Source organism: Sorex araneus, chromosome 10 (genome assembly GCF_027595985.1).
Source record: "Sorex araneus isolate mSorAra2 chromosome 10, mSorAra2.pri, whole genome shotgun sequence".
In the NCBI taxonomy this organism is placed as follows: Eukaryota; Metazoa; Chordata; class Mammalia; order Eulipotyphla; family Soricidae; genus Sorex; species Sorex araneus.
Window position 1 is genome coordinate 65,078,092 of NC_073311.1, and position 25,219 is coordinate 65,103,310.

The window sequence follows — 25,219 nt, forward strand, 5'->3', positions numbered from 1 at the left end:
CGGGTTCTGGTCTCGTCTCCAGGTCTCTGACGGGCTGAATGCTGACCCCGTGCCTGGGGCTGTACAGGCCCAGTCTCCTTTTGCGTACAACGCTCCAGTTTTCCCGGCACCATTCAGGGCGACGCTTCCCTTGCTCCATTTCCCAGCTTTCCCAGTTCTTTGCTGACGATTAACAAAACTGCAACAATTTTTTTTTTTGCCTCCGTAGCAGTGCTCAGGGCCTCTTTTGTCTTTGTGGGGGAAAAAAAAAAAAGACTCGAGGGCTGGAGTGATAGCACAGCGGGTAGGGCGTTTGCCTTGCACGTGGCCAACCCATGTTCAAATCCCAGCATCCCATAGGGTCCCCTGAGCACCACCAGGGGTGGTTCCTGAGTGCATGAGCCAGGAGTGACCCTGTGCATTGCTGGGTGTGACCCAAAAAGAAAAAAAAAAAAAAAGACACTAACAGCAAATCCAGAGACACCCAGCACGGGGAGTGCTGGGATGGACTGAGAGGAGTCAGGGTGGAGAATCATGCGGGGCAGGACAGGCAGGTACGGGGCCGTGAAAAGCCAGGCCAGCCGGCCAGCCCGGGGCAGTTGGGGGCGGAGGGGTCTGTGAGGAGCCACCTGTGGTGCCCGGGCTGCGGGTGACACCCAAGGGGGCCGCACCCGGCCGGCAGGACTCCCGGCACTGTCTCGGGAGCCCTCCAATCACCTGCCTTCACCTCTGAGTCTATTCCGAAATTTAGAGTTTATCTTTTAAGAATCGAGAGTCATTGGTCAGGAAGGAAATTTCACGCTCAGTTAAGAGAAAATCTTCAATATTGATGATAGTGATGACACCAGTATTACCGATGAATCTCCTTAAGCTGATCACAGCCATGGTATTCAGAACACGAAAACCTTCGTTATTGATGACACGGACACGGGCGTTCATTGGTTTTCCCGGCGACGTCCGTAAGCCGACATGAGCCGCGGTAACTAGCATCACTTCTGCTCACACTGGTGTGGGGTTGGGGCTCCCACGGAAAACACAACCACTGCCGGGGGCAGCGGGGAGAAGGACGGTACGAGCCCCAAAGGCTCTGGGCAGACCCACCGACCCCCACGGGCAGGGGAGGGAGAGCCCAGGGCGTGCCGGGACCCCTCACAGCTTTGCGCTGCCCCCCTCCGGCCCTGAAGCCTCAACGGATGCTCCAGCCAGAGAAGCGGAAACAGAACGACCGGAGCCGCATCCAGGGTGCGAGCACCCTCCCCGGGAGACGCCGCCCTCCCGCCCTGCGCGGCTCTGGTGCCCGAAGGAGCACCCCCGGGCCCGCCCGCACTGCAGGGGGCCCCAGGCCGCGGGGTCCCCGTCCACACACGGACACGCCCATCCCCCGAGCGTTTCTCCACCGGTTCCTGTGCCTGCAACAGACGGTCACGGCGAGACCTCTCGGCACACGCTCCCCTTCCTCCCTCAGAGCGAAGCGAGAACACGGACAGGCTGCCCCGCCCCTGGGTCCCCGGGCGTGAGGCCGGACTCTACTCCAGTGCTCCTGGGTTTCTCGGGGCCCTGCAGGGGAAGCTGCTCTCTCATCCCCACGCACCCAACGGCCACGGCAGGGACGGGCGGCGACGCCAACAGGGAAAGCGGCTGCCCCGAGAGGCCAAAGGAAACGCAGCCCCGTCCCCGCGTGTGCTGCGCGTGGGCACGGGACTGTCCTGTCGCCCCCCTGCTCGACACACGTCTGCGGAGGCTCCTGCGTGAGCAGCCGCCGGGGCCCGTCACGGACGCAGACCTGGTGTCGGGTGGAGAATCACGGGGCGCGTCCTCACTGCTCTGGCGGGCGTCACGGCCGTGAGCCCCTTCTCCTCCCTGCAGGGAGGCCCGAGCCCACCCTCCCGCCCTGCCTCGCCCCTCCACGCTCGCCTCTGGAGGCGGCAACATCCGGGCGGCGTCAGGGCGGTCTCCTCCGCTCCCGGCCCTGCTCCTCGGACCCGGTCTCCCGCTGTGGCCTCCCTCCCGCCCTTCCAGCCCTGAGCCCCGCTCCCCCTGCCCTTGGGCTGCCCCGCCCCCTCGGGCACCATTCCCCGCACACCAGAGTGAGTCCGACGCCCGACAGGCTGTCCTCGGGCCTCCGTGCCCGTCACAATGGCTGGCAGCCCGACTGCTTGCTGTCCTATAAGTCCGTCCTGGACGGGGACCATGGGGCGAGCGGCTTTCCCAGGTGCCCTGACGGACACAGCACCAGCCCCCTCCCACCAGGCAGCGCGCCCACCCCTCACGGGAAGAGACTGACCAACATCAGACAAGCCCCGGAAGGCTGCTGAGGGAGCCTCTGATTTGCTGGCCAGGGGAGTGAGGCGTCTGTGCGGAGCCCAGAGGAGCGGCTTCCTGCCAGCCGGGTCGGAACCATGCTCCAGCCACGGGCACTGTCCCCGCTGAGCGCTCAGACTCTCTAGAACTCTGCTGAGGGGCGGGGCGAGCATCTCTGTCATCACGCACCCTCCCAGGTGACGAGCCCAAGTCACGCTGACCGCCCACAGCCCCCGTCCCGGAGGGGGGGTCTGCGAAGATTAACTGGAGAGCTGACAACGAGACAGGAGCCTCCCCAGCGTGACTGTGGCAGGACTGTCTACTGCGCGTCACTCGGCTCTGGCTCCTGTGTGGAAACGGCCTTCACGCTTCACGGCCACGATGCTCTTCCAAAGGACAGAGTGAGGTCCAGTGACCCATTCTTGGGCTGGAGCGATAGCACAGCGGGTAGGGCGTTTGCCGTGCACACGGCCAACCCAGGTTCGATTCCTCCGTCCCTCTCGGAGAGCCCGGCAAGCTACCCAGAGTATCCCGCACGGCAGAGCCTGGAAAGCGCCCCGTGGTGTATTCGATATGCCAAAAACAGTAACAACAAGCCTCGTAATGGAGACGTTACTGGTACCCGCTCAAGCAAATTGACGACGAACAACGGGATGACAGTGCTACAGTGCAACCCATTCTTATGCTAGAGATCCCTGTGTCAAAAAAAAAAAAAACAGAAAAATATTCCGGGGACCTATTTATTTATCAAAGTTTCACCTGAATAAAATTTAAAGACACAAAAGTAACCCCAGCCCCGAGCATGAGGGCGGGCACCAGAGCAAAGGGTCACGGCACAGCCGGGCTGCAGGATTCTGGCATCACCCGACCCCGGCCCCAAATCCATCTTAGTCCGCAGAATGCAGAGCCCTGTGTTCTCACCTCTGAACTTCTTCGGGGGGTTGCTGAGGTCCCCGGCCTCGGGGTGCACCACACAGCGGTCGTCCACCAGCCTGGAAGGGAAAGAGAACCACATCAGTCTCCGGGCCCCGCGAGCACACGGCCGGACACGGCGGGCACGACAGCACACGGCCCAGGGCTGCTCCCAGGGTCACAGACGTGCGCCGGGCTGGGTTCCCGAGGCGCGCGCTGATGCAGGCCGTGGAACCGCACACGCAGGGCCTGGCGGGACAGTCTGAAGCCGCAGCGCTCAGGGGTGGCCGGAGGACACCGGGAGGAGGTCAGACACAAGCAGGCACACATGTGCACACCCACACATGCACACACATGTGCACACACGTGCTCACATGCGCACACACATGCAAACACGCGCGCACACACACATGCACACACATCATGCACACACGCACACACATGCACACACACAGCCTCTGCACGCAGACGGGAAGGACACGCAGACATGGGGCTCAGGCGGCCACGGCTTTCTCTGTCCCTTTCCTCCCTCTGGGTGGCTGGAACATGGGTGCTTACGTGGTGGACGGGAAGCAGGTGGCCGCAGGCTGGACCTTGGAGCTGTCCCAGCCCCTGCACAGCCCCTGCCTCCTCGTCCCCATGACCGAGCACGGCCAGTGCCTGGCCCGATGAAGCCCCCTCCACACCACGGACACGCACTGGCGGGAGGGGGGCCTCTGGCCACAACATGCCCCACTGGCCAGGCGGCAGCTCAGCGGGGCACTGCCAGGGAAACACCAGGACACAGACTGTGCCCATCTCCCAGGCTTCCGGGAAGTGCTGGACACGGCCATGTGCTTCCCGGACCCGCCTTCGGGGGAGGCCACTTTCTCCTGCTGCTGTTCTGCAGGACGGGCCAGTCGGGCACGGGCAGAGAGGCCCGGGAGGGGCATCTCCCTGACCAGCAGCACGAAGCCAGTCACAGCAAGCCGCCCACGCGCCCTCGGGGTCTTCCCTGGACACGCGCCCTCAGGGCAAGGGCCCTGGGTCTCAGTCAAGCGAGATGGTCTGCTTTCCCCTTTTTGTTGTTTAGATACACACATACACACACACACACACACACACACACACACACACACACACACACACCCTTCATTCACACTGGCTTACTAAAATGTGGTTTTACAAGAGCTGCCAAGCATACAAAAAAATTCCTTTGAAGTGCCTCTGAAACTGTTTTCTTAGAAACAGGAAGTTGTGTTGGGTCAAGAGAAAGTGAAGGCAGGGGGAGGGGGAGGGGCTCAGGCCTGAGAGGGCACAGCGTGGGGGGCGGGGAGGGGGCCCAGCCTCTAAAGAAGGCCAGCACCTCTAACTGGTTAGGAAGCCTCAGCACTAGGCTAAAAGAAACCCATTCCGTCTATTCGGGAGCACGAGAAAAGGGCCCGACAAACAGCACCAGGACGGTCTGCTCGAGCTTTCTGGAGCCGGTTCCCACTGGAACAGGCTCTGACCAGGGTGCACCGAGCAGCCCCCCATTCCCTGCCCCCCTGCCCCCCCCACCACACATCGAGAACTGAGAAACTAAAGCTGTGAATCAGCCTTCACATAAACACGCCCAGCCTCACTGATCTGGGGCTCCAGAGAGCAACATAATAAAGAGCCTCCTAGGGACGAGACACCTGTTTCACATGGATGAGGAAACAGGGCCAGGGCGGGGACAAAAGCACCAGCCTTGCAAGCATGAGGCTCCCTGCATGCTGCAAACACGACCCGGACGAACGACCCGGACGGACGGTCCTGCTGTGGGGGTCCCCAGTGCCCTCCGCCCTCACACAGCAGGGCAGGAAGAGGAGCGGGTGCGGTTTCAGAGGAAGTGGACCTGACTGGGAGAACGCAGGGGACAGCTCCTGGATATCCTCCTGGGAAGGAAGGGCGGGCACGAATAGACGGCTCTTGGAACTGGAGCGATAGCACAGCAGGGAGGGCATTTGCCTTGCACGCGGCCGACCCGGGTTCGATTCCCAGCATCCCATAGGGTCCCCTGAGCACCGCCAGGGGTAATTCCTGAGTGCAGAGCCAGGAGTGACCCCTGTGCATTGCCGGGTGTGACCCCCCCCAAAAAAAAAAGAATAGACGGTTCTGGAAAGAAGCAGAGAGAGAAACCTTGCTCTGAAGATGTGCACAGGAGCTGAGAGAGCCCAGCGGGGAGGACCCTGGCTGTGCCCGTGGCCGGCCCAGGCTCAATGCCCAGCGCCCCAGGTGGCCCCTGAGCCTGCCCACAGTGACGCAGGAGCACGGCCCTGAGGGCCACCAGGTGTGGCCACCAGCAGGGCCGGGACAGGCCCTGCACACACAGCGCCCGAGTTCCCATCAAGCACTGCTGGGGGGGCTGAGACCCTGGCACAGGGCGGGGCCCACGGCCAAGACTGAGCGCTGAGCCCTGCTCGGAGGCGCCCAGACTGCCAAGGAGGCGAGGGCGTGGCGAGCGGAGGACACAGGCCGGCAGGCTCAGGAGCCAGGGAGAGACGCTAATGGCCAGGATGGCCACGGGGGACTCGACGGGGAGGCCCTCGGGCTTCCTGGGAGGGACGGGCTGGACAGGCCCTGCCCAGCAGTGCCGCCACCGCCACCGGCTCAACCCCTCGGGGCTCAGCTGGACACGTCTGCTGGGTCCCAAGCCCTCCCCGGGCTGAGCCCCAGGTAGCCGTGGGGGCCAGGCCCACCCCAGAGAGCCTTCCCAGCTGGCCTGTCTGTGTGCCCAGCCGGGAAGCCCACCCGATACCCCCGGGACAGTCAGCTCTGGGGACTTGGCACAGAGTTTGCCCCAGACCAGACACACGAGCAACGGCCAGTGTCTCTGGCCCAGACCTACGGGTCTTACGGGGGGGCTGAAGGGGGGGACACACGCGCTGTGCTCGGGGCTGTGCAGGACGCAGGGGACGAGGGACCCTGTGTTGGCCGGGGAAGGGACTGGCAAGCGCCCTGCCCACGGACTCTCCTCTCGGCAGCCTCCCTGCCCTGACTCCCGGGCAGTGCTCCGCTCTGACAAGGCTTCCGAGCTGCCGCCCTGCGCCCCCCGGGCCCTGCGGCCAGCCCCCGTCAGGGGTCCCACTCTCCACCCGACTTTCTTATTTATGCAGATGTCCAGAAATCACGAACCACGAGAGTCGGCCCTTTCCTCTCTGGTCACCATCGTCCACCTCCAAGCACCAGGTCTCAGACACGAAAGGGGCTATATGACAACTGGGCGGGTAACAGGGACCCTGACAAGGGGTAAGCAACTCCGTAATGCAGTTAAGGCAGGTCACAGAGTCGGCAAAATTAACAGGCACTCGAGGACAGACGACTGGTGAAAGATGACTTTGGTACAGCTACACAGTGGAATACTATGCAGCTGTCAGGAAATATGAAGTCATGAAATTTGCTTATAAGTGGACGGACATGGAGAGTATCATGCTGAGTGAAATGAGTCAGAAAGAGAAGGACAGACACAGAATGACTGCACTCATTTGTGGAATATAAAATATCATAATACGAGACTAACACGCAGGACAGTGGAGACAAGGACCAGCAATAGTGCCCCATGGCTGGAAACCTGCCTCATGGGCTGGGGAGGAGGCAGCGGGGACAGAAAAGGGGTCACCAAGTCAACGATGGTTGGAGGGATCGCTCAGGATGGGAGATGTGTGCTGAAAGTAGATCAAACAGGATGGCCTCTCAGTACCTGTATGGCAGACCATAATGCCCAAAGGTAGAGAGAGAGTGTGGGGGAAAGTGTCTGCCACAGAGGCGGGGGACGGGTGGGATGGGGGGATACTGGGGACACCGGTGGTGGAAATGTGCACTAGGGATGGGTGTTGGATCAGTGTATGACTGAAACTCAAACATGAAAGTTTATAACTGTGTCTCATGCCGATTCGATTAAAAAGTTACTTAATTAAATAATTAAATAAAAATTAATGGGCACTGACAGATGGAGGGAAAAAGCCAGAAACGTGCCTCTGAACATGATCAAAACCATCAGCTCCTCAGAGGGGCGGAGCCAGCCAGCCTGCCAACGACCCGAACGGCACCTGCAGCGCGACCTTCAGCGGGCAGTTTCTGCGCCTCTGTTCTTTACACAGCCGCGTCAGCCGGCAGCCAAACAGGCGACACTCCCAGCCTGTCGCCAGCGCTGAACCAGCAAGATATCTCACCCTCCCCAGCCGCCTTCCTCCCGCAGAGCAGAGCTGAGGGACTCACTGGTCTCCGCGGGATGGCCCTCAACCCCCAGACCTTCCTGGTATCTGTGCGGCCTGGAGCTACTGGGAATGATTTTGTGCAGAAAGATGGAAATCAAAAATCGATGTGAGGGGTTGGAGTGATAGCTCAGCGGGGTGGGAGTTTGCCTTACACGAGGCCCACCCGGTCGGGTTCGATTCCCAGCATCCCATAGGGTGCCCTGAGCACTGCCAGGGGTAATTCCTGAGTGCAGAGCCAGGAGTGACCCCTGGGCATCGCCGGGTGTGACCCAAAAAGTAAAAAAAATAAAATAAAATAAATTTACCGTAAAAAAAAAAAAAATCGATGCGAATCCGTCTTTAACGGGACAGACACCCCCCCCCCCGGAGAAACCTGGCAAACGTGCATCTGGAAACACGAGCCTCGGTGCTTGAGGGGGGCGCGGGGAAACCCCAGATGCTCGGGCCGGCACGGCGGGCTAAGGGACACGCTGCCCGGGGCAGGAAGCCAGGACCGGGTGGACAAGGTGCAGGGCCATCACCGACCAGCTCAAGACACCAAGGGGACTGGGGCTGGGCGGGGCGGGGCGGCCGGGACCAGCTCGGGACAACGGGACAGGCACGAGCGAGGGAAGGAGGGAGAGACCGGGCGGCACGAGGCCGGACAGCAGGAGGGAGGGAAGAACACTGAGAGGAAGGACACGCCGCGGCCACGCAGAGCCGGAGACTGGGGCCCTGCCAGCCAGCCTGGGCTCCCGGGGCAGGTGGGTGGGCGTGAGGGGCCAGGATGTGTTTCTGGGGGGGACAAAGGACCCCCGGCCCTGAGTGACACACACAGCAGTGCGGGGGCCTCCGGGGCTGCAAGGGGCAATACTCGGGGACCACGTGGTGGCGGGAGTCACGCCCAGCCGGATGCATGCCGGGCCATGCCCTACCCTCTGCACCAGCTCCCCGACGGCTGCAGAGAAAGTGCTCCTCAGGGGGAAACGCGGCAGCTGATTCCTTCTCCTTGCAAAGCCACGGGGTCCCCCTACACCAAACAGTCTGTAAAGTCACTGTGTTGTTCTGCGTAATCCGCCACGACCTGTACATCTGCGCGAGTGAACCTCGGGCCAAGGCTCTGACTTGAAAGCCCGTGAACGTCTCGGAATTCCAGCAGCTAGAATGGAAACACGAGGTGTTGCGGAGGTTCCGTTTCGGGACCAGAGAGGCACCCCCACAGGCGAGCCCACGCTTGGCACGCAGGACGCCCCGGCCCAACCCTCAGGACCACAGGATCGAGCTGAGTGCAGCCAGGGATGACACAAGCAGCGAAAGTGCAAGAGGCCCTGAGCCAATGCTGGGTGTGGCACCAAAACCAAATGCTGGATTTCATACCTTGTACCCGACGCCCTGAATACAGCCCTGCAAGAGGCCATAAATCATTCAAATCACCCCAGAGGGAAGTACAGAGGTGAAGCAGGTCACGGCGCTGCCCGCACAGGCTGACCCGGTCCCCTGAGCACCACCAGGAGTGAGCCCTGAGCACAGAGCCAGGAGCAAGCCCTGAGCACCGCTGGGTGTGGCTGAACGCCCCCTCCCCCCCCCAAAAAAATACAACCTAAACTACACATACATACTACAGAGTAAAAACTGTATTTTCAGTTATTACATGGAAATGCCTCAAGATGGAAGTTGAGGGGGCTGGAGCGACAGCACAGCGGGGAGGGCGTTTGCCTTGCACGTGGCCGACCCGGGTTCGGGTCCCGACATCCCATAGGGTCCCCCGAGCACCGCCAGGAGTAATTCCTGAGTGCAGAGCCAGGAGTGACCCCTGTGCATCACCAGGTGTGACCCCCCCAAAAAAAAAATCGTATCGGTCTTGTGGGGTTGGCAAAGGTCTGGCCCTCCCGGTCTGTGCCAACCCTCCTGCAGTGTGTGACGCGTGTGACACAGCCTCCTCAGGGGAGGGAGGTGCTGGCGACAGCGGCAAGAAGCTCCGGAGACGCAGCATGAGAGAAACACGCCAGGGCGGGCCCCAGACTTGTCCCCCGGGATTGCCCTCTGCCTCCGGCGCCTCTCCCGGAAGCCTTCCTCGACCTCTCATATGCAAGGGCATCCCTGCCACCTGGGCTTCCCGACCCCGGGCAGGCCTGAGCCTGGGCTGTCGGCCGGGGCAGGGCCAGAGGAGGCCGCTCGTGCCGCAGTGACTCACGCAGCAAAGTCCAGATGGCGGCGTTTATGGCGAGCAGCCGGGCCCCCTCCCAGCTGGGAGCCTTCCCAGGAAAGGGCCATAAAGGGACACTCGCCTCGGACGCGAGTTTCTCCCCAGCCCGGGCCCTGCCCACTTCACACGCTCAGCTCCCATTCGACCTCCGCTTTCTGGCCACCAGGCAACACACTGAAATCGAGAAATGTAACACTGGATGTATTTTTTCTTTTTGGGTCACACCCGGCGATGCTCAGGGGTTCCTCCTGGCTCTGCACTCAGGAATTTCTCCAGGCAGTGCTTGGGGGACCATATGGGATGCCGGGGATTGAACCCAGGTCGGCCGCGTGCAAGGCAAACGCCCTCCCCGCTGTGCTATTGTTCCGGCCCCTAGATTGAATATTCTTGACCTTCCCAACATGAGGAGGCACAAGAGACTGCCCACCAACAAAACAACGTCATAATTATCAACAATTAACAAAAGTCAGAGTATTTATTTTTTTGCGATTTATTTATTTATTTATTTATTTATTTATTTTTTTGAAATTTTCTGCCTTTTATTATTTGGAGACTGAACAACTTTTTGACATGCTAGATTTAGGGAATTAAAAAAATTCTTCTTTACATTCCCCGCCCCGCCCCCCCACATGGTTCTGGGAATCGAATCATAGTTTCATGCATTAAGGCATGAACTCTACTATTGAGACACATTCTTTTTTTTTTTTTTTTTTAAATTTTATTTATTTTTAATTAGAGAATCACCGTGAGGGTACAGTTACAGATTTATACACTTTTGTGTTTATACTTCCCTCATACAAAGTTCGGGAACCCATCCCTTCACCAGTGCCCATTCTCCACCACCCGTAAACCCAGCGTCCCTCCCACCCTCCCCAATCCCATCTCCCCCCCACCCCACCCTGCCACTGTGGCAAGGCATTCCCTTCTGTTCTCTCTCTCTAATTAGCTGTTGTGGTTTGCAATAAAGGTGTTCAGTGGCCGCTGTGCTCAGTCTCTAGCCCTCATTCAGCCCGCAACTCCCTTCCCCAACATGGCCTTCGACTACAATGTAGTTGGTGATCGCTTCTCTGAGTTGACCTTTCCCCGGAACGTGAGGCCAGCCTCGAAGCCATGGAGTCAACCTCCTGGTACTTATTTCTACAGTTCTTGGGTGATAGTCTCCCACTCTGTTATTCTATATACCATAGATGAGTGCAATCTTTCTATGTCTGTCTCTCTCTTTCTGACTCATTTCACTCAGCATGAAACTTTTCATGCCCATCCACTTAACTACAAAATTCTTGACCTCCTTTTTTCTAACAGCTGCATAGTATTCCATTGTATAGATGTTCCAAAGTTTCCTCAACCAGTCATCCGTTCTGGGGCATTCGGGTTTTTTCCAGATAAGTCAGAGTATTTTTTTAAAGAGCAAAGAGTACGAGTCCATCAGCGGACAGAAAGATTTGATAAAAAATGACTCCGGGCCAGAGGGCTTGCTCAAAGGGCTGGGGGCCTGTTTGACCTGTGAGGGCTCCAAGTTCCATGCCGGGGACTGTGGAAGACCCCCGCCTCAGCGGTGAGCTGGGATTTTGGGATTTGCTCTGAGCACAGCCGGGCATGAGGTGTTATATTATATATATGTATATATATGTGTGAGTGAGTGTGTGAGTGTGAGTGTGTGTGTGTGTATATATATACACACACACACACACACACACACACACACACACACACATATATATAGTATAGCTGGAGTGATAGCACAGTGGGTAGGGCGTTTGCCTTGCACACGTCCAACCCAGATTCGATTCCTCCGTCCCTCTCGGAGAGCCCGGCAAGCTACCGAGAGTATCCCGCACAGCACCCTGCACCCCGGGTTCCTGCCACACCCCCTCCTGCCCACAGTGAGCCCCCAACCCCACTGGGCCGGGAATCCCCCGGGCCCGTCCCGGCCACTGGGCACTGCCACAGACGGTGTCGGGGGCAGGGTAGGACCAACGCAGGCACCAAGTAAGAGAGGAGAAACGGCAGCGTCCACCCAGGCAAACCCAGCTCAGCCCATTTTATACAGCCGACTGTCAGGCTGAATTTACACCTTTCACCGAGTCCTGTCTGCGAGAGTCTCAGCTAGAACACGAGGCGTGGTGGAGAAATGCCGAGGGAAATAAAAATGCAGCCGCAGCGATGATCCTGGAGAACAGAGCGGAGGCAGAAAGCGGCCTTCGGGAGAAACGGGCCGCTGACCACCACGTGCGTACGACACAGGCTCCGCCCCCTGGAGTTGGCAGCGAGGACTCGAGGGAGCACCTACAGGACCGAGCTCCGACGGCAGACGGCGGCCTGCTCCCAAGCCCTGACCGCAGGACAGCGCACGGAGGGCCCATGCTTCGACCCTACACACCTACTGTGTTTCTGAACTGTACACTCAGTTGACGAGGGTTTTTTTTTAATGCTTCCCATTGTAGTAGTGAAATTATTTTATCTTTATTTGACTGTTTGCTTTGCTTTTTGTTTTTTGTTTGTTTGTTTGTTTTTCTTTTTGGGTCACACCCAGCAATGCTCAGGGGTTACTCCTGGCTCTGCACTCAGGAATTACTCCTGGCGGTGCTCGGGGGACCATATGGGATGCTGGGAATCGAACCCAGGTCGGCCGCATGCAAGGCAAACGCCCTCCCCGCTGTGCTATCACTCCAGGCCCTGCTTTGCTTTTTGAACCGAGCCTGGCGGTGCTTGGGTCCTGCCTCTGGGCTGAGGGGACACTCCGGGGTGCTGGGGTCAGACTGGCTCAGCCACATGCCAGGCAGGCGCCTTACCTGCTGGACAATCTCTCCAGGCCCTGACGACCGGAAAGGAATTTATTTTAGCTAAAACCCCGCGTTCCTTCATCCCTAGAGCCCGCCGTAGGAGACAGGCACGTCCCGCGCCATTTCTGCGTGCACCACAGCCCAGAGGCGGGCCGCAGGCAGGAGTGAACCCTCACACAGAGAGGCTGCTTCTTTTATTTTGCTTTATTTTTATTAATTAATTTATTTATTTTTGCTCTTTGGGTCACACCCGGCGATGCCCAGGGGTCACTCCTGGCTCTGCACTCAGGAATTACCTCTGGCAGTGCTCAGGGGACCCTATAGGATGCCAGGAATCGAACCCTTGTCGGCTGCATGAAAGGCAAACGTCCTACCGCTGTGCTATCGCTCCAGCCCCTCTGCTTTTTTGTTTGTTTGTTTGTTTGTTTTTTGCTTTTTGCTTGTTGGGTCACACCCGGTGATGCACAGGGGTCACTCCTGGAATTACTCCTGGCAGTGCTCAGGGGAACCATATGGGATGCTGGGAATCGAACCCGGGTCGGCCGCATGCAAGGCAAATGCCCCACCCGCTGTGCTATCGCTCCAGCCCCTCTGTTTCTTTCATTTTTAACTGGAGGTAAAACTCCACCGTCATACCCTCGGTAGCACAGAGACGAATGGCCCCGGGAGCGGCTGCTTCAGCTGAGCAGAGAGCGAAAGGAAGCACACAGCGCAGGACAGCCAGACGGCGACGGTGATGGGCAGGAAGACCCGGGGAAGTAGGACGGAGCAAGCGGGCAGCAAGGCTACCGCAGGGATCCAGTTAACCACGGATCCTGGAGAGGAGAGGCTTGGAAGCCGTCGGGAAGGGCTGCTGGGCGGGAAGAACCTCAGTTAGCAAAACAAATAAACAAAACAAGGTGGAAAAACACAGCATCGCCTTCTCTTCCCAGTCAGCACAGCTCCGTTCCCGCAGGGCTGCCCGGCCCGGTTCCGGACGCGCCGTCGTCACAAAGCCGGCACTGAGAGCCGACTGCCGCCCCTGGCCCGCCCCGGAGAGCAGCACGCCCCGGGGAGACTTGGCACAAGGAGGTCCCTGGCCAGGAAAACCTCCGACAGCCAGAGTCCGGCTCTCACACGAGCCCGAGGAACCAGCACTGAGCCCAGCAAGGGCAGGGGGGAAAGTCCCCTTGTTAAGGCAACAGGCAGAAGGTTCTCGCGTCTGAGTCAGGAGAAACTGGGGCATTCCTGGGCCCAGAGAGACAGGACAGCAGTAAGGCACCTGCCATGCACACAGCCGACCCCGGCTTGGCACGGCCAGGACTCATCCCTGAGCACAGTGGGAAGCAAGCCCTGAACAGTGCCGGGGCACCCAAACTGAGGAAGGAAGGGAGGGAGGGAGGAAGGAAGGAAGGAAGGGATGAAGGGAGGAAGGAAGGAAGGAAGGAAGGAAGGAAGGAAGGAAGGAAGGAAGGAAGGAAGGAAGGAAGGAAGGAAGGAAGGAAGGAGAAGAGGGAGAGAGAGAGAAGGAAGAAGGGAGGAAGGGAGGAAGGAAGGAAAGAAGGAAGGAAGGAGGGAAGGAAGGAAGGAAGGAACGAAGGAGGAGAGGGAGGAAGGGAAGAAGGAAGGGAGGAGAGGGAGGGAAGGAGGAAGGGAGGAAGGGAAGAAGGAAGGGAGGGAGAGAGGGAGGGAGGGAGGAAGGGAGGAAGGAGGGAGGAGAGGGAGGGAGAAAGAGAGGGAGGGAGGAAGGGAGGGAGGGAGGGAGGAGGGAGGAGAGGGAGAGAGAGGTAGGGAGGAAGGGAGGAAGGAGGGAGGAAAGGGAGGGAGAAAGAGAGGGAGGGAGGAAGGGAGGGAGGGAGGGAGAAGGGAGGAGAGGGAGAGAGAGGGAGGGAGGAAGGGAGGAAGGAGGGAGGAGAGGAAGGGAAGGAGGAGAGGAGGAAGGCAGGTGGCTGGGAGGCAACTGGACAGTTCAAAGAACCAGCAGGAGAAGGAAGAGCTAAAAAACCTTTTTTAAAAAAAACTTCTGTTCTCACATAATTCCTCCAACACGTAATTAAGGGTCATGATGTGCATAAACACGGCTGAGACGACACAGAGACGGCTCCTGAAGCCGCAGCTCAGGCGGGGCGGGTGGGATCCGGGGGAGACGATACTGTGAAGCCATTTTTGTGTATAAGGAAAATGGTCCCTGAGCTATTTGTGTTCCTGGCGAGGGTGTAATTGCGGCTGAAGGCCAGACACTCTCCGAGTGTCCCCACTGCAGGGCTGGGGCGAATCTTCACCCCAGAACAACGAGGCGCCCCACACAGGCTCCGGGGGCAGAGACGGGGACGGGAAAACGAAGTCGGGTGGACGCTTCTGACGGTGACAGAGTGACAGGGATTGGCATTAACCCTAAGGACATTCCCGCTTCCGCTGGACTCCAGCCCCGGGGCCCGGGGCAGAAAGAGCAGCGGCCTCGGCGTGGGGTCTGTCGGGCCCAGACCCTGCCGGGCCCAGGGCTCCTCCCACTCCTCCTCTCCACCCTGAAACAGCACTCAGCGACCGTCACAGACACAGGCGAGGGTCCCGGAAGCTCAGGGAGCCAGAGGCCTCTTGGACCAACGTGAGGAAAGGCCAACAGGACGGGACGATGCCATTTCCCGTGTCTACCGTCACAGCGTCACCAAGTCCACGCCAAGGAGCTGATGCTGGGCCGGTGCTGGCAGGGCTGTGGGGGGAAGTGGCCTGGGCCCGCCTCCGTGGGAAGCAACACGGGATGTAGCCAAGAAAAAGGGAGAGACACACAAAAGGAACTGGGCAGCTCACGGCAGAGATGCCCCCGGACCCTGCTCCAGGCTGAGCTCGAGGGGCTGCTCCAGACGGGGCAGGTGCCGTCCCTCCGCCTGTCCCCAGGAGTCCCGGTGGCCACCGTCTTCCAGAACCCAGCGAGAAGCCAGGGACACGGGAGCAGTAACGGCAAAGGCCGGGACAGGGGAAGAGCCGGCCCCTCTCGTGCCCCCGCCCGTGAAACCCTGAGATGACCCCCACAAACTCCCTCCAGCTGCCACTTAAGCTCCGAAAGGGCCGTGACCCAGAGACACACAAGAGAATCTCAGAACCGAGCAGCTTGCTGCAGAGATCTCTCCAGGCCCGAATTACCTAGAATTTTAGAATTCCGGGAGCATGGCCACGAGAGCAGCTGCACATCTTGCTCTTCGTAACAAGCAATGCAAAATAAATTGTCTAGCACTGCCTTTCCGCAGGTCTGAGTGGTGGCAGAAGAATTCCAAATAACAATGGTGAAACTGGTGTCAAAATATTGAATGTAATCAAAGTAGGGAGAAAGTATTGTGGAAATTGTCTGCCACACAGGCAGGGGAAGGGTTGGGATGGGGGGGGATACCGGGGACTTAGTTGGTGGAGAATGTGCACTGGTGGAGGGATGGGTGTTTGGTCACTGTATGACCGAAACTCAAACATGAAAGCTTGTAACTGTATCTCACGGTGATTCGATAGAGAGAGAGAGAAAGGAAGAGAACTGCTGTACAACCGGTGGTACCACCTGCTGGCATCGACCCCCAGACGCACCAACCATGATTGGAAAGGAGGCACGCACACCTGTGCTCACCGCAGCCCTTAGCACAATCGCCGAGACAGAAACAACCCAAATGCCCAGCTCCAGATGAACGGGTCAGGAAGTTGTGGTATCTATACACGGTGGAATACTATGCAGCTCTGAGAAAGAATGAGAAATGCAAATTGCAGTGGCATGGGTGGAACTAGAGGTATGACGCTGAGAGAAGCCGGCAGAGGAGAGAGACCACGCAATGACATCTCGCATGTGGGGCTGAAAGATACCAGGAAAGTAGCAAGTGGGGTCCAAAGGCACCACAACAGAACTGATTCCCACAAGGGAATTGGGGGTGGGGGAGCTAGAGAGGCAGCAACACTGGGGTCCCTGGAGGAGGGGGTGGAGACACGGGTGACGGTGCTGCTGCAAGCACGCGCCTGAGGAACCGTCCGAAACAGGAAACCACAAAAGCTCCATTTTAAAATATGAATAAAGAAAGAAACACGCGGGGCTGGAGCGATAGCACAGCGGGTAGGGCGTTTGCCTTGCACGCGGCCAACCCGGGTTCTAATCCCAGCATCCCATTTGGTCCCCTGAGCACGGCCAGGGGGTGATTCCTGAGTGCAGAGCCAGGAGTAACCCCTGTGCATCACCGGGTGTGACCCAAAAAGCAAAAAAAAAAAAAAAAAGAAAGAAACACGCAATGTCGGGAAGTTGCTTACCCGCCCTCACTGGGATGAAACCCAACAGATGTCAGAGGTCTGTTCCCTGATCCCACAGCTCACCACACCGGGGTCGGCACCCGGCAAAGCCAGCTGTGGCCCCGTGAATGGCACCCATCCCCGTTTGTGCCCTGCACAGAACTCTTCGTTACCATTGTATTTCCATCAACATAACTCTTGTTATCAGTCAGCTGGGCTGGAGCGATAGCACAGCAGTTGGGCGTTTGCCTTTCATGCGCCCAACCCATGTTCGATTCTCCGCCCCTCTCGGAGAGCCCGGCAAGCTACCGAGAGTATCGAGCCTGCGCAGCAGAGCCTCGCAAGCTCCCCGTGCGTATTGGATATGCCAAAAACAGTAACAATAAGTCTCTTGATGAGAGACGCTACTGGTGCCCGCTCAAACAAATCGATGAGCAACGGGATGACAGTGACAGTGACAGTGATCACTCAGCTGTTGAAAGATGTTTCCCAGTAAGGTAATCACCTCAGGAAAAAAATGAACTTAAGGGCTGGAGCAAAAGTACAACAGAGGGGGCCGGAGCGATAGCACAGCGGGTAGGGCATTTGCCTTGCACGTGGCCGACCAGGGTTCTAATCCCAGCATCCCATATGGTCCCCTGAGCACCGCCAGGGGTAATTCCTGAGTGCAGAACCAGGAGTAACCCCTGTGCATCGCCGGGTGTGACCCAAAAACCAAAAAAAAAAAAAAACATAGTTTTAGGGGGCTGGAGCAATAGCACAGCGGGGAAGGCGTTTGCCTTGCACGAGGCCGACCCAAGTTGGATTCCCAGCATCCCATAGGGTCCCCTGAGCACCGCCAGTGCAGAGCCAGGAGTAACCCCAGTGCATTGCCGGGTGTGACCCAAAAAAAAAAAAAAGAAAAAAAGTTTTAGACTTCAAATGCATCTGAGTCTTTCGGTGTGTGTTATTCTCAAACTCACACTCTAGAGAGAGAAAATGCACCTTCAAGAAAAACCGTCTGTGCTTTGGTAGCTAATCGGTGTCAGCGACATCCAAGAGCGAGAGAGAGCGACTGGCGGGGACTCCCCCCGGGGTGCTCTCCCGCAAGGTGCAGGCTCTGTCGGATTTCCTTTTCCACCCAACGCAGCGCCACGGCTGCACGTAGGAGCTGAGGCCAGCGCGGTGGCCGGCAGAAGGCGTGTCCCCCCCACACACAGGGAGCAGTCGAGGCTGGGCCACGACGCCAAGGGACACCCCCCCCATCAGCTCGAGTGCCCCCAAGTGTGGCTTGGCTCCCCCTGGGCTGCAGCCCCGGCCCAAAGCGCCCGCCCAGGGGATTTGGTTCCTTGCCTCTTGTGCAACTGTTGGTGTTTATGCTCCGGACCCAGAAAACTCTGCCAGGACCTTCCTGGAAGGGCACCGTACCCCGGGGGTCTCCTCCAGAAAGCCCCTACGAGCCGGAACACACAGGAGGGGCCTTGGGCATTCGGCACTTTTCATCTCATCCTCAGCCCTCTGAGAAGCGCCCTTCTAACCGGGCAGGGGCCCCTCTGCCCGGCGCCCCCCTGGCCACAGGCCCCCGAGGGAGCAGGACCTCGGCCTCGGAGAGGCGGCTGTGACAATGACAGGAAAAGGAGGGGCCCGGCCGCACCCACTGTGGAGTCACCAATCTGGAGTCACCAATCACAGGAACCTTCCCCCCCCCACAGAAAATAAAGCGCAGGAGGGAACAAGTGGAGAGAGACGGGTCTGCAGACAGACAGGCAACAGACAGACAGACAGGCAGGCAGGCAGACAGACAGACAGACAAACAGACAGGCAGGCAGGCAGACAGACAGACAGACAGACAGGCGACAGACAGGCAGACAGACAGACAGGCAGACAGACAGGCAGGCAGACAGACAGGCAGGCAGACAGGCGACAGACAGGCAGACAGACAGGCAGACAGACAGGCAGAGTGCCGGTCTCACAAGTGAACCTGGGTTCCGGCTCTGCCAGGAAGTCAGAACCTCCCCAGGGCTCCCCAGTGAAGAGAAAGGTTCTCCCTCTGCCTCAGATGACTGGGGTGCGTCCTGTCCAACAGAAACACGGGAGGCTGGGGACGCACTGACCAAGCAGGAACAACCCCGAGAGCCAGCCAGCGCCCTTCTGCCACTGGCCCGGCCACCCCGCCTGACCGGCCGGCACTGCCCCAGGGTTCGACTCAGGCTCAACCCAGAAGCGCCACTTGAACGTGGCAGCCACCAGCGGCCCAACTTTGCACCCACGGACACGATGCGCCTCCACGTGTGGCGAGGCCTGACGCCCGTCCACGTCACGGCAGTGGCAACAGGACAGCCCGGGCAGCTCCAAGGGCTGAAAACGTCCAAGAGATTAAGGAACACGTAGGGGCCATAAGGCCACGTTCGGGCCGAGACGTGGATAAGCCTCCCGGAGCCCCGCCTGCTCGGCTCCGCAGAGTTCTGTTCGACGAACACCAGTGTCCGTCTCTGCATAGGGAGAGAACGACTGTCCACTTCAACAACTCATTCCCCCCCGTGGGAACTCGGCTAATGACTGGCCACTTGGCTCCCAACAAACGGAGGGAACTCAGTGCTAGCGCTTCACTTGAGGCTGGACGGACAGTCCCTCCGTCCACTCTCGCAGGTCACCACTCCTAGCTTCCTAGAACGCTGGTTTCGGCAAACACAAAGTGTGATGAGTTTTGTTTGTTCTTTAAACTCAAGCAAGGAACTGCCCCTTCTGCGGAACTCCCCCCAGCACCAAGTTACCACCTGCCGAGGAAAAGGGAAAGTTTCAGTGTTGCACTTTAATACAACAAAGGGCAACCAAGTTGCAACAAGCAAAAGGCCAACACTCCCAGGAAAGGAACACAACAGCAAGTTTCCCTTGAAGTTAGGATTTTAAACCCAAAGAAAACTAACAAAGAGAAGCTCAAGAAAGGAATCCTGTGTCTCCCTGGGCGGGGCGGGCGGGCTCACACCTGCACTTCCGAACCCAAAGGGCCTCCTTTCATCTGCAAAATGGTTCCCGGGAGCTGACGCTAATCGGATTCCTGGGCTGTATAAGGAGGCCGGGAGCAGGGCCGGGAGCAGGGCCGCTGTCTTCCTCACTCGGCCAACCTCTTCAGAGAGTAACTTCTCTCTCCCAGACCTCTAAGATACGTGACTTTGGGTCTTCTTTTGAGTAGGCTTCTTCTTCTTTTTTATTTTTTATTTTCCACTGTAGGCGTTTCTGTCTTGATGCTCTGGCTGCGGTGCTCTCAGACTCACACTGCTCAGGGCCGGGTCCCCAGTGCCACCCCCGGGGTGCCTTGGCGTGCAGGCTGGTGCAGGCCCCCAGGCAGGGCCTCTGCCAGGAGCATCCCCAGCAGGCGTCTGTCCAGCAGCTGCCCCTGTTCCCGGGCCACTGAGAGCAGAGTCAAGGCAGGGCCCGGCACTCCCGCCCGGACACGCCATGAACAGGTTAAGTAAAGGCCGAGTCGCCGGGTGGAAAGGCGGGGCTGTCTTCTTTCCTTTTTACATTGAATTACGTGAGTTACAAAGTGACAAAAATATTTATGATTGAGTTTCAGGCGAAGACTGTTCCAACACCGTCCCTTCACCAGCACTCAGGACCCGCCACCTGGAGTTTCCCTCCCGCCCCCAGGCACCTGCCCTCCCCCGTCCTAGTGTCCCCTCCCCCAACCCACCCCTGCCCAGTGCCCAGCTTCCCGCAAGGCCAGCTCTCCTCTCCCTCCTTTCAGCTGCCACCGGGCATTTTCTTTCTTTCTTTGTTTTCTTGCTGCTGGATTTTTCTGGATTAGGGTCACACCCGGCAATAGTCAGGGCTCCCTTCTGGCTCTGCACTCGGGAATCGCTCCTGGTGGTGCTCGGGACCTTATGTGATGCCAGGGATCAAACCCGGGTGGGCCACGTGCGAGGCAAACGCCCTTGCCCTGCACTGAGGCTCCAGGCCCTGGACTGTGTTCCTCATCCTGCCCAGTGTCTGATCCCGGGTCACCTCCAGGGACCCAAACTCTCCAGCCGGCCCCACAGCTGCCTCCTGAGGGAGGGGAGAGCCCACGACATTCCCCCAATCCCTCCAGGATGGCCGACTCCCTCGCCGGGGAGAAGTGACGGGAATCCAGTGATGGGAATCCAATGCCGGGAATCCAGTGATGGAAACCAAGTGACAGGAATCTAGAACAATAGCGGCCCCTCGTATGTGAATGACAAGCAGGAGCTCCTGAACCACATGGGGCACACACAGTAGGACACAGCCCGGGACATACGCCCCCCCTTTCCCTCCCCCTGTCCCTCCCTCTCTCCCTCTCCTTCCCTCTTCCTCTTTCTCTCTCCTTCTCTCTCCCTCCCCTTCTCTCCCTCCCTCTCTCTCCTCTCACCTTTCTCTCTCCCTCTCTCTCCCCTCTCTCTCTCTCCCCCTCTCTCTCCCTCTCCTTCTCTCCCTCCCTCTCTCCTTCTCTCACCCTTTTTCTTCCTCTCTCCCTCCCCCTCTCCCTCCCTGTCTCTCTCCCTCTCGATCCATTTCTACCCCTCTCCCCTTCTCTCCCTCTCACTCTCTCCCTCTCTCCCTTTCTCTCCCTCTCTCCCTCCCTCTCTTTCCCTCTCTCTCCATTTCTCCCCCCTCCCCTCTCTCTCCCTCTCTCTCTCTTCTCTCTTTCTCTCTCTCTCTCTCTCTCTCTCTCTCTCTCTCTCTCTCTCTCTCTCTCTCTCTCTCTCTCTCTCTGCCCCCCATCCTTCCTTGCCAGGTGTCCGGGTGCTGAGCAGAGGTCACAGGTGTGTGCAGCCTTCAGACTGTGGGGGCTGGGAGAGAGCAGCGGACAGAGGCCTGCCCTGCACAGGGTCCCCGCTGTTCCCCTGAGGACAGGAGCGCTCCCGGAGTAGGACTCGGACAGGACGGAGGCCTGAGCACCGCTGAGTGAGCCCCGAAACCCAAAAGAGAAGTTTCGTGTTTTTAAAAACTCTCCCTGAGACTTGCGGGTACGACCCCAACCCTCCCGTAGGGCCCGTTCACGTGCCGACCCGCTCGCCCCCCGCCGCCCTCCTGGGTCGAGCCGGAGCCAGGTGGTCCCGGGACCAACGTGCCAGTGGAGACGTGCCGGGAGCCGCGTCCCCACTTTCCTGCCAAGAGCCAGGACAGCGGTCACCTCTGCGCAGGTGCCGCCAGCACTTGTGCCGTCACTCGGCCCTCGCGGTGAGCACAGGGCGGCCCCCCACGCGGAGACCAGCGAGCCGTCACAGACAGGCAGCCCCGTGGACACCGCGGCCCCCAGGCGGGCAGCCCGTCCCGGCGGTGTCGGGTGAAGGCCTCGCCCGGTGGCACTGGCCGGGCCATGGCGTGGCGAAGGCCCTCTGGGAAGAGCTTCCCGGGATGACTTCCTCCTCGGGAGAAACTCGGCTCAGGCCCCGGGGCCGGGGGCTGCTGTGGCACGACAGGGCCGACGCCCCTCAGACCCGCCCCCGCCCCGAGCCCCGAGCCCTGGGATTCCCTCTCAGAGGAAAGGACGAGCGCGGGGGGCATGACGGTGCCACCGGCTCCTCCCCGCACCGCGGGCGTCTCCTGCGCCGAGGAAGGCCTTGGCAGCGCGGCCGGGGGGCAGCAGCCCGGAACATTCCAGGCCGGCCCGGAGCATCGCTAAGCAGCAACGCTTTTCTCTGGAGCGCCTGGAAGTTAAAAACAGGAAGAGAAAGGACGGAGGGAAGCACCAGGCTCCTGCCCTGCCGAGGCGTCTTCTCTGACCATGGACGCGGCGAGCAGGACGCGGAGCTGACCAGGAGCCGCTCTGAACGGCGGCGATCAAAGAAACAGCTGCACCAGCTGTGGTTTCTAACCAGCAGCGAACCTCGGGCCCTCGAGGGTCTCCTCCCTCGCATTTTAAGTTTAAAGAGAAAGAAGACAGTGACAGCTGGAGCGTAGCCAGGTGACATTTGTCTGGGGGAGCCATTTTTGGCTGGAGCTGGGGGACTGGGGCTGCCCCTGGTGACGCCTGGGAGCTACTACCAGCACAGTGCTCAGGAGTCACTCCCAATGGTGCCTGGGCACTGCATGGGGTCCTGACCAAGGCCAGCATCCGATAGCACACTTAGTCACATCTAAGAATCGTATACTGAAGTAATTTTTCAGCTTGGAAAATTATGCATCCATCCCGGTATTACTGCAATGTCATTGACGAGAGCTCGGATACGGACACAGCCGATGTGCGTACACTAGAGTGGACGTGAAGCCAGACGATCGTACAGCAGTCGGGGGCCGGCCTTGCATGCAGCCAACTCGGGGGGCGGGGGGGAACCCAGCCCTCCAGGCGTGATCCCTGAGCACAGAGTCAGGAGTAAGGGGCCGGAGCGATCCCCGGCATCCCATATGGTCCCCCAAGCACCGCCAGGAGTAATTCCTGAGTGCAAAGCCAGGAGTAACCCCTGAGCATCGCTGGGTGTGACCCAAAAAGCAAAAAAAAAAAAAAAAATTAAAAAAAAAAAAAAACAGCCAGGAGTAAGTCCTGGGCACCACCAGGTGTGGCAAAGAAAGGAGGAAGGGAGGGAGGGAGGAAGGAAGGAAGGAAGGAAGGAAGGAAGGAAGGAAGGAAGGAAGGAAGGAAGGAAGGAAGGAAGGAGGAAGGGAGGGAGGGAGGGAGGAAGGGAGAGGAAGGAAGGAAGGAAGGAAGGAAGGAAGGAAGGAAGGAAGGAAGGAAGGAAGGAAGGAAGGGAGGGAGGGAGGGAGGGAGGGAGGGAGGGTAGGAGGGAGGAGGGAGGAAGGAAGGAAGGAAGGAAGGAAGGAAGGAAGGAAGGAAGGAAGGAAGGAAGGAGGAAGGAAGGAAGGAAGGAAGGAAGGAAGGAAGGAAGGAAGGAAGGAAGGAAGGAAGGAAGGAAGGAAGGAAGGAAGAAGGAAGGAAGGAAGGAAGGAAGGAAGGAAGGAAGGAAGGAAGGAAGGAGGAGGAAGGAAGGAAGGAAGGAAGGAAGGAAGGAAGGAAGGAAGGAAGGAAGGAAGGAAGGAAGAAGGAAGGAAGGAAGGAAGGAAGGAAGGAAGGAAGGAAGGAAGGAAGGAAGGAAGGAAGGAAGGAAGGAAGGAAGGCAGGCAGGCTGGGATACACAGTCTCGATACAGTCTTCCAGTGCACAGTCTCCAAAACATCCCTGGGCATATGTTCAGTGACAGGAAGATGAGAGGTTTCCATTTGCATGTAAATGAAAGATTATGCAAAGGAGATTATGCAAAGCAAAGTAAGAAGACAAATCCTGGAGGATTCCGTCTATTTACAAAACAGAACATACCAAAATACAGATGAGCTGGCGCAGTGCAGGCAGCTGGGCGGGCGGAGGCTGCAATCCCCGCCCCGGACCTGCCCTGGACAGGCTGGACAGGCTCAGGCGTCACTGGGCAGAAGTCCTGCTTCTGCCCCCTGGCCCCCGGGGCCCTCCCGTCCTGGGAGCGCCACAGCGTGGACTTGTGAGGCTCACACGGGCACCTCCGCAGCAGGCAGGGGCGAGGGGCAGCACTCGGCGGCCCCATCCCCCCCAGAAGCCAGGACCCACCGCGGGCAGCGGGTTGCGATGAGGAAGGAGAGGAGGGGCCAGGCAAGGGTCCCGCGACCGGCGCCAGGCTGAGCGCGTGAGTGGCCCATCTGGGAACCAGGCCCGGGCCGGGCACACGCAGCCACAGAGCCCATAGGCACAGGCCGGGCCCCGCTCAGCATTCCCGCCGGCACCGGCACCCGCAGACACAGGCAGCCCTCACTGGGGTCTTCAGTCTCCGGGGATCGTGACCTTGAAAGGGGAGCCTCGGTTTCCCCTCGACGGCTGCTGCGGGTCTCTGTTCCACGCACTAAACATTCCTCGCACCACGGCCAACCCGGGGGCAATCCTGCCCACCACCAGGAGTAGATCTAGGGAGCAGAGCCAGGAGCAACCCCTGGGCACCCCCGGGTGTGGCCAAGAAGCACTAGAGCACTGGAGCACTGTCGTCCCGTTGCTCATCAATTTGCTCGAGTGGGCACCAGTAACGTCTCCATCGAGAGACCCGTTGTTACTGTTTCTGGCAGATCGAATACGCCACGGGGAGCTTGCCAGGCTCTGCCGTGTGGGCAGGATACTCTCAGTAGCTTGCCGGGCTCTCCGAGAGGGACGGAGGAATCGAATCTGGGTCGGCCACATAAAGGCAAACACCCTCCCCGCTGTGCTATCGCTCCAGTCCTGGCCTGGACTGGCCCAAAAAGCAAACACACAAAATAAATTTAAAATAAAATGAACATTTCTGCAAAAGCGTGGGCTCTTCCTGAGGAGGGGAAGTTATCAGTCTCCCAAGGCCAGAAGAGCGAGGCTTCAGCGAGCAGAGACGGGGGGCAACAGCTAAGGCGGTGGTCAGACAGAAAACCGAGAGGCCTCGGCCAGGTGGACCACTCCGTAGGAGCCTGCATCCCCCGGGACAGCCTGTCACCTGACAAGTAACACAAAGACCCAGTTTTCCTATCAAAAAAAAATGAGCCCTGTTTCAGTGGCCCCTATACTGAGCTCCTCATCCGTTCTCCTTCTCTTCTGCTTCCCAATAACCTTTCCTGCTTTCTACTGCTGGGTCTGAGCACCTTTGTGACTCAGTATTTTTGTTCTTGAATATTTTCATTCTTGAGGG

The 25,219-nt window shown here is 58.9% G+C and overlaps 1 protein-coding gene across 1 annotated transcript in view; it reads right to left on the reverse strand.

Moving 5' to 3' along the window:
* The window catches only part of ITPR2 (inositol 1,4,5-trisphosphate receptor type 2), a 317,220-nt gene that overhangs the window by 275,646 nt on the left and 16,355 nt on the right, over window positions 1-25,219 (reverse strand). The window contains 1 exon segment of the mRNA XM_055118479.1: window positions 3,202-3,272. Within this exon segment, the coding sequence (XP_054974454.1) occupies window positions 3,202-3,272 (71 nt within the window).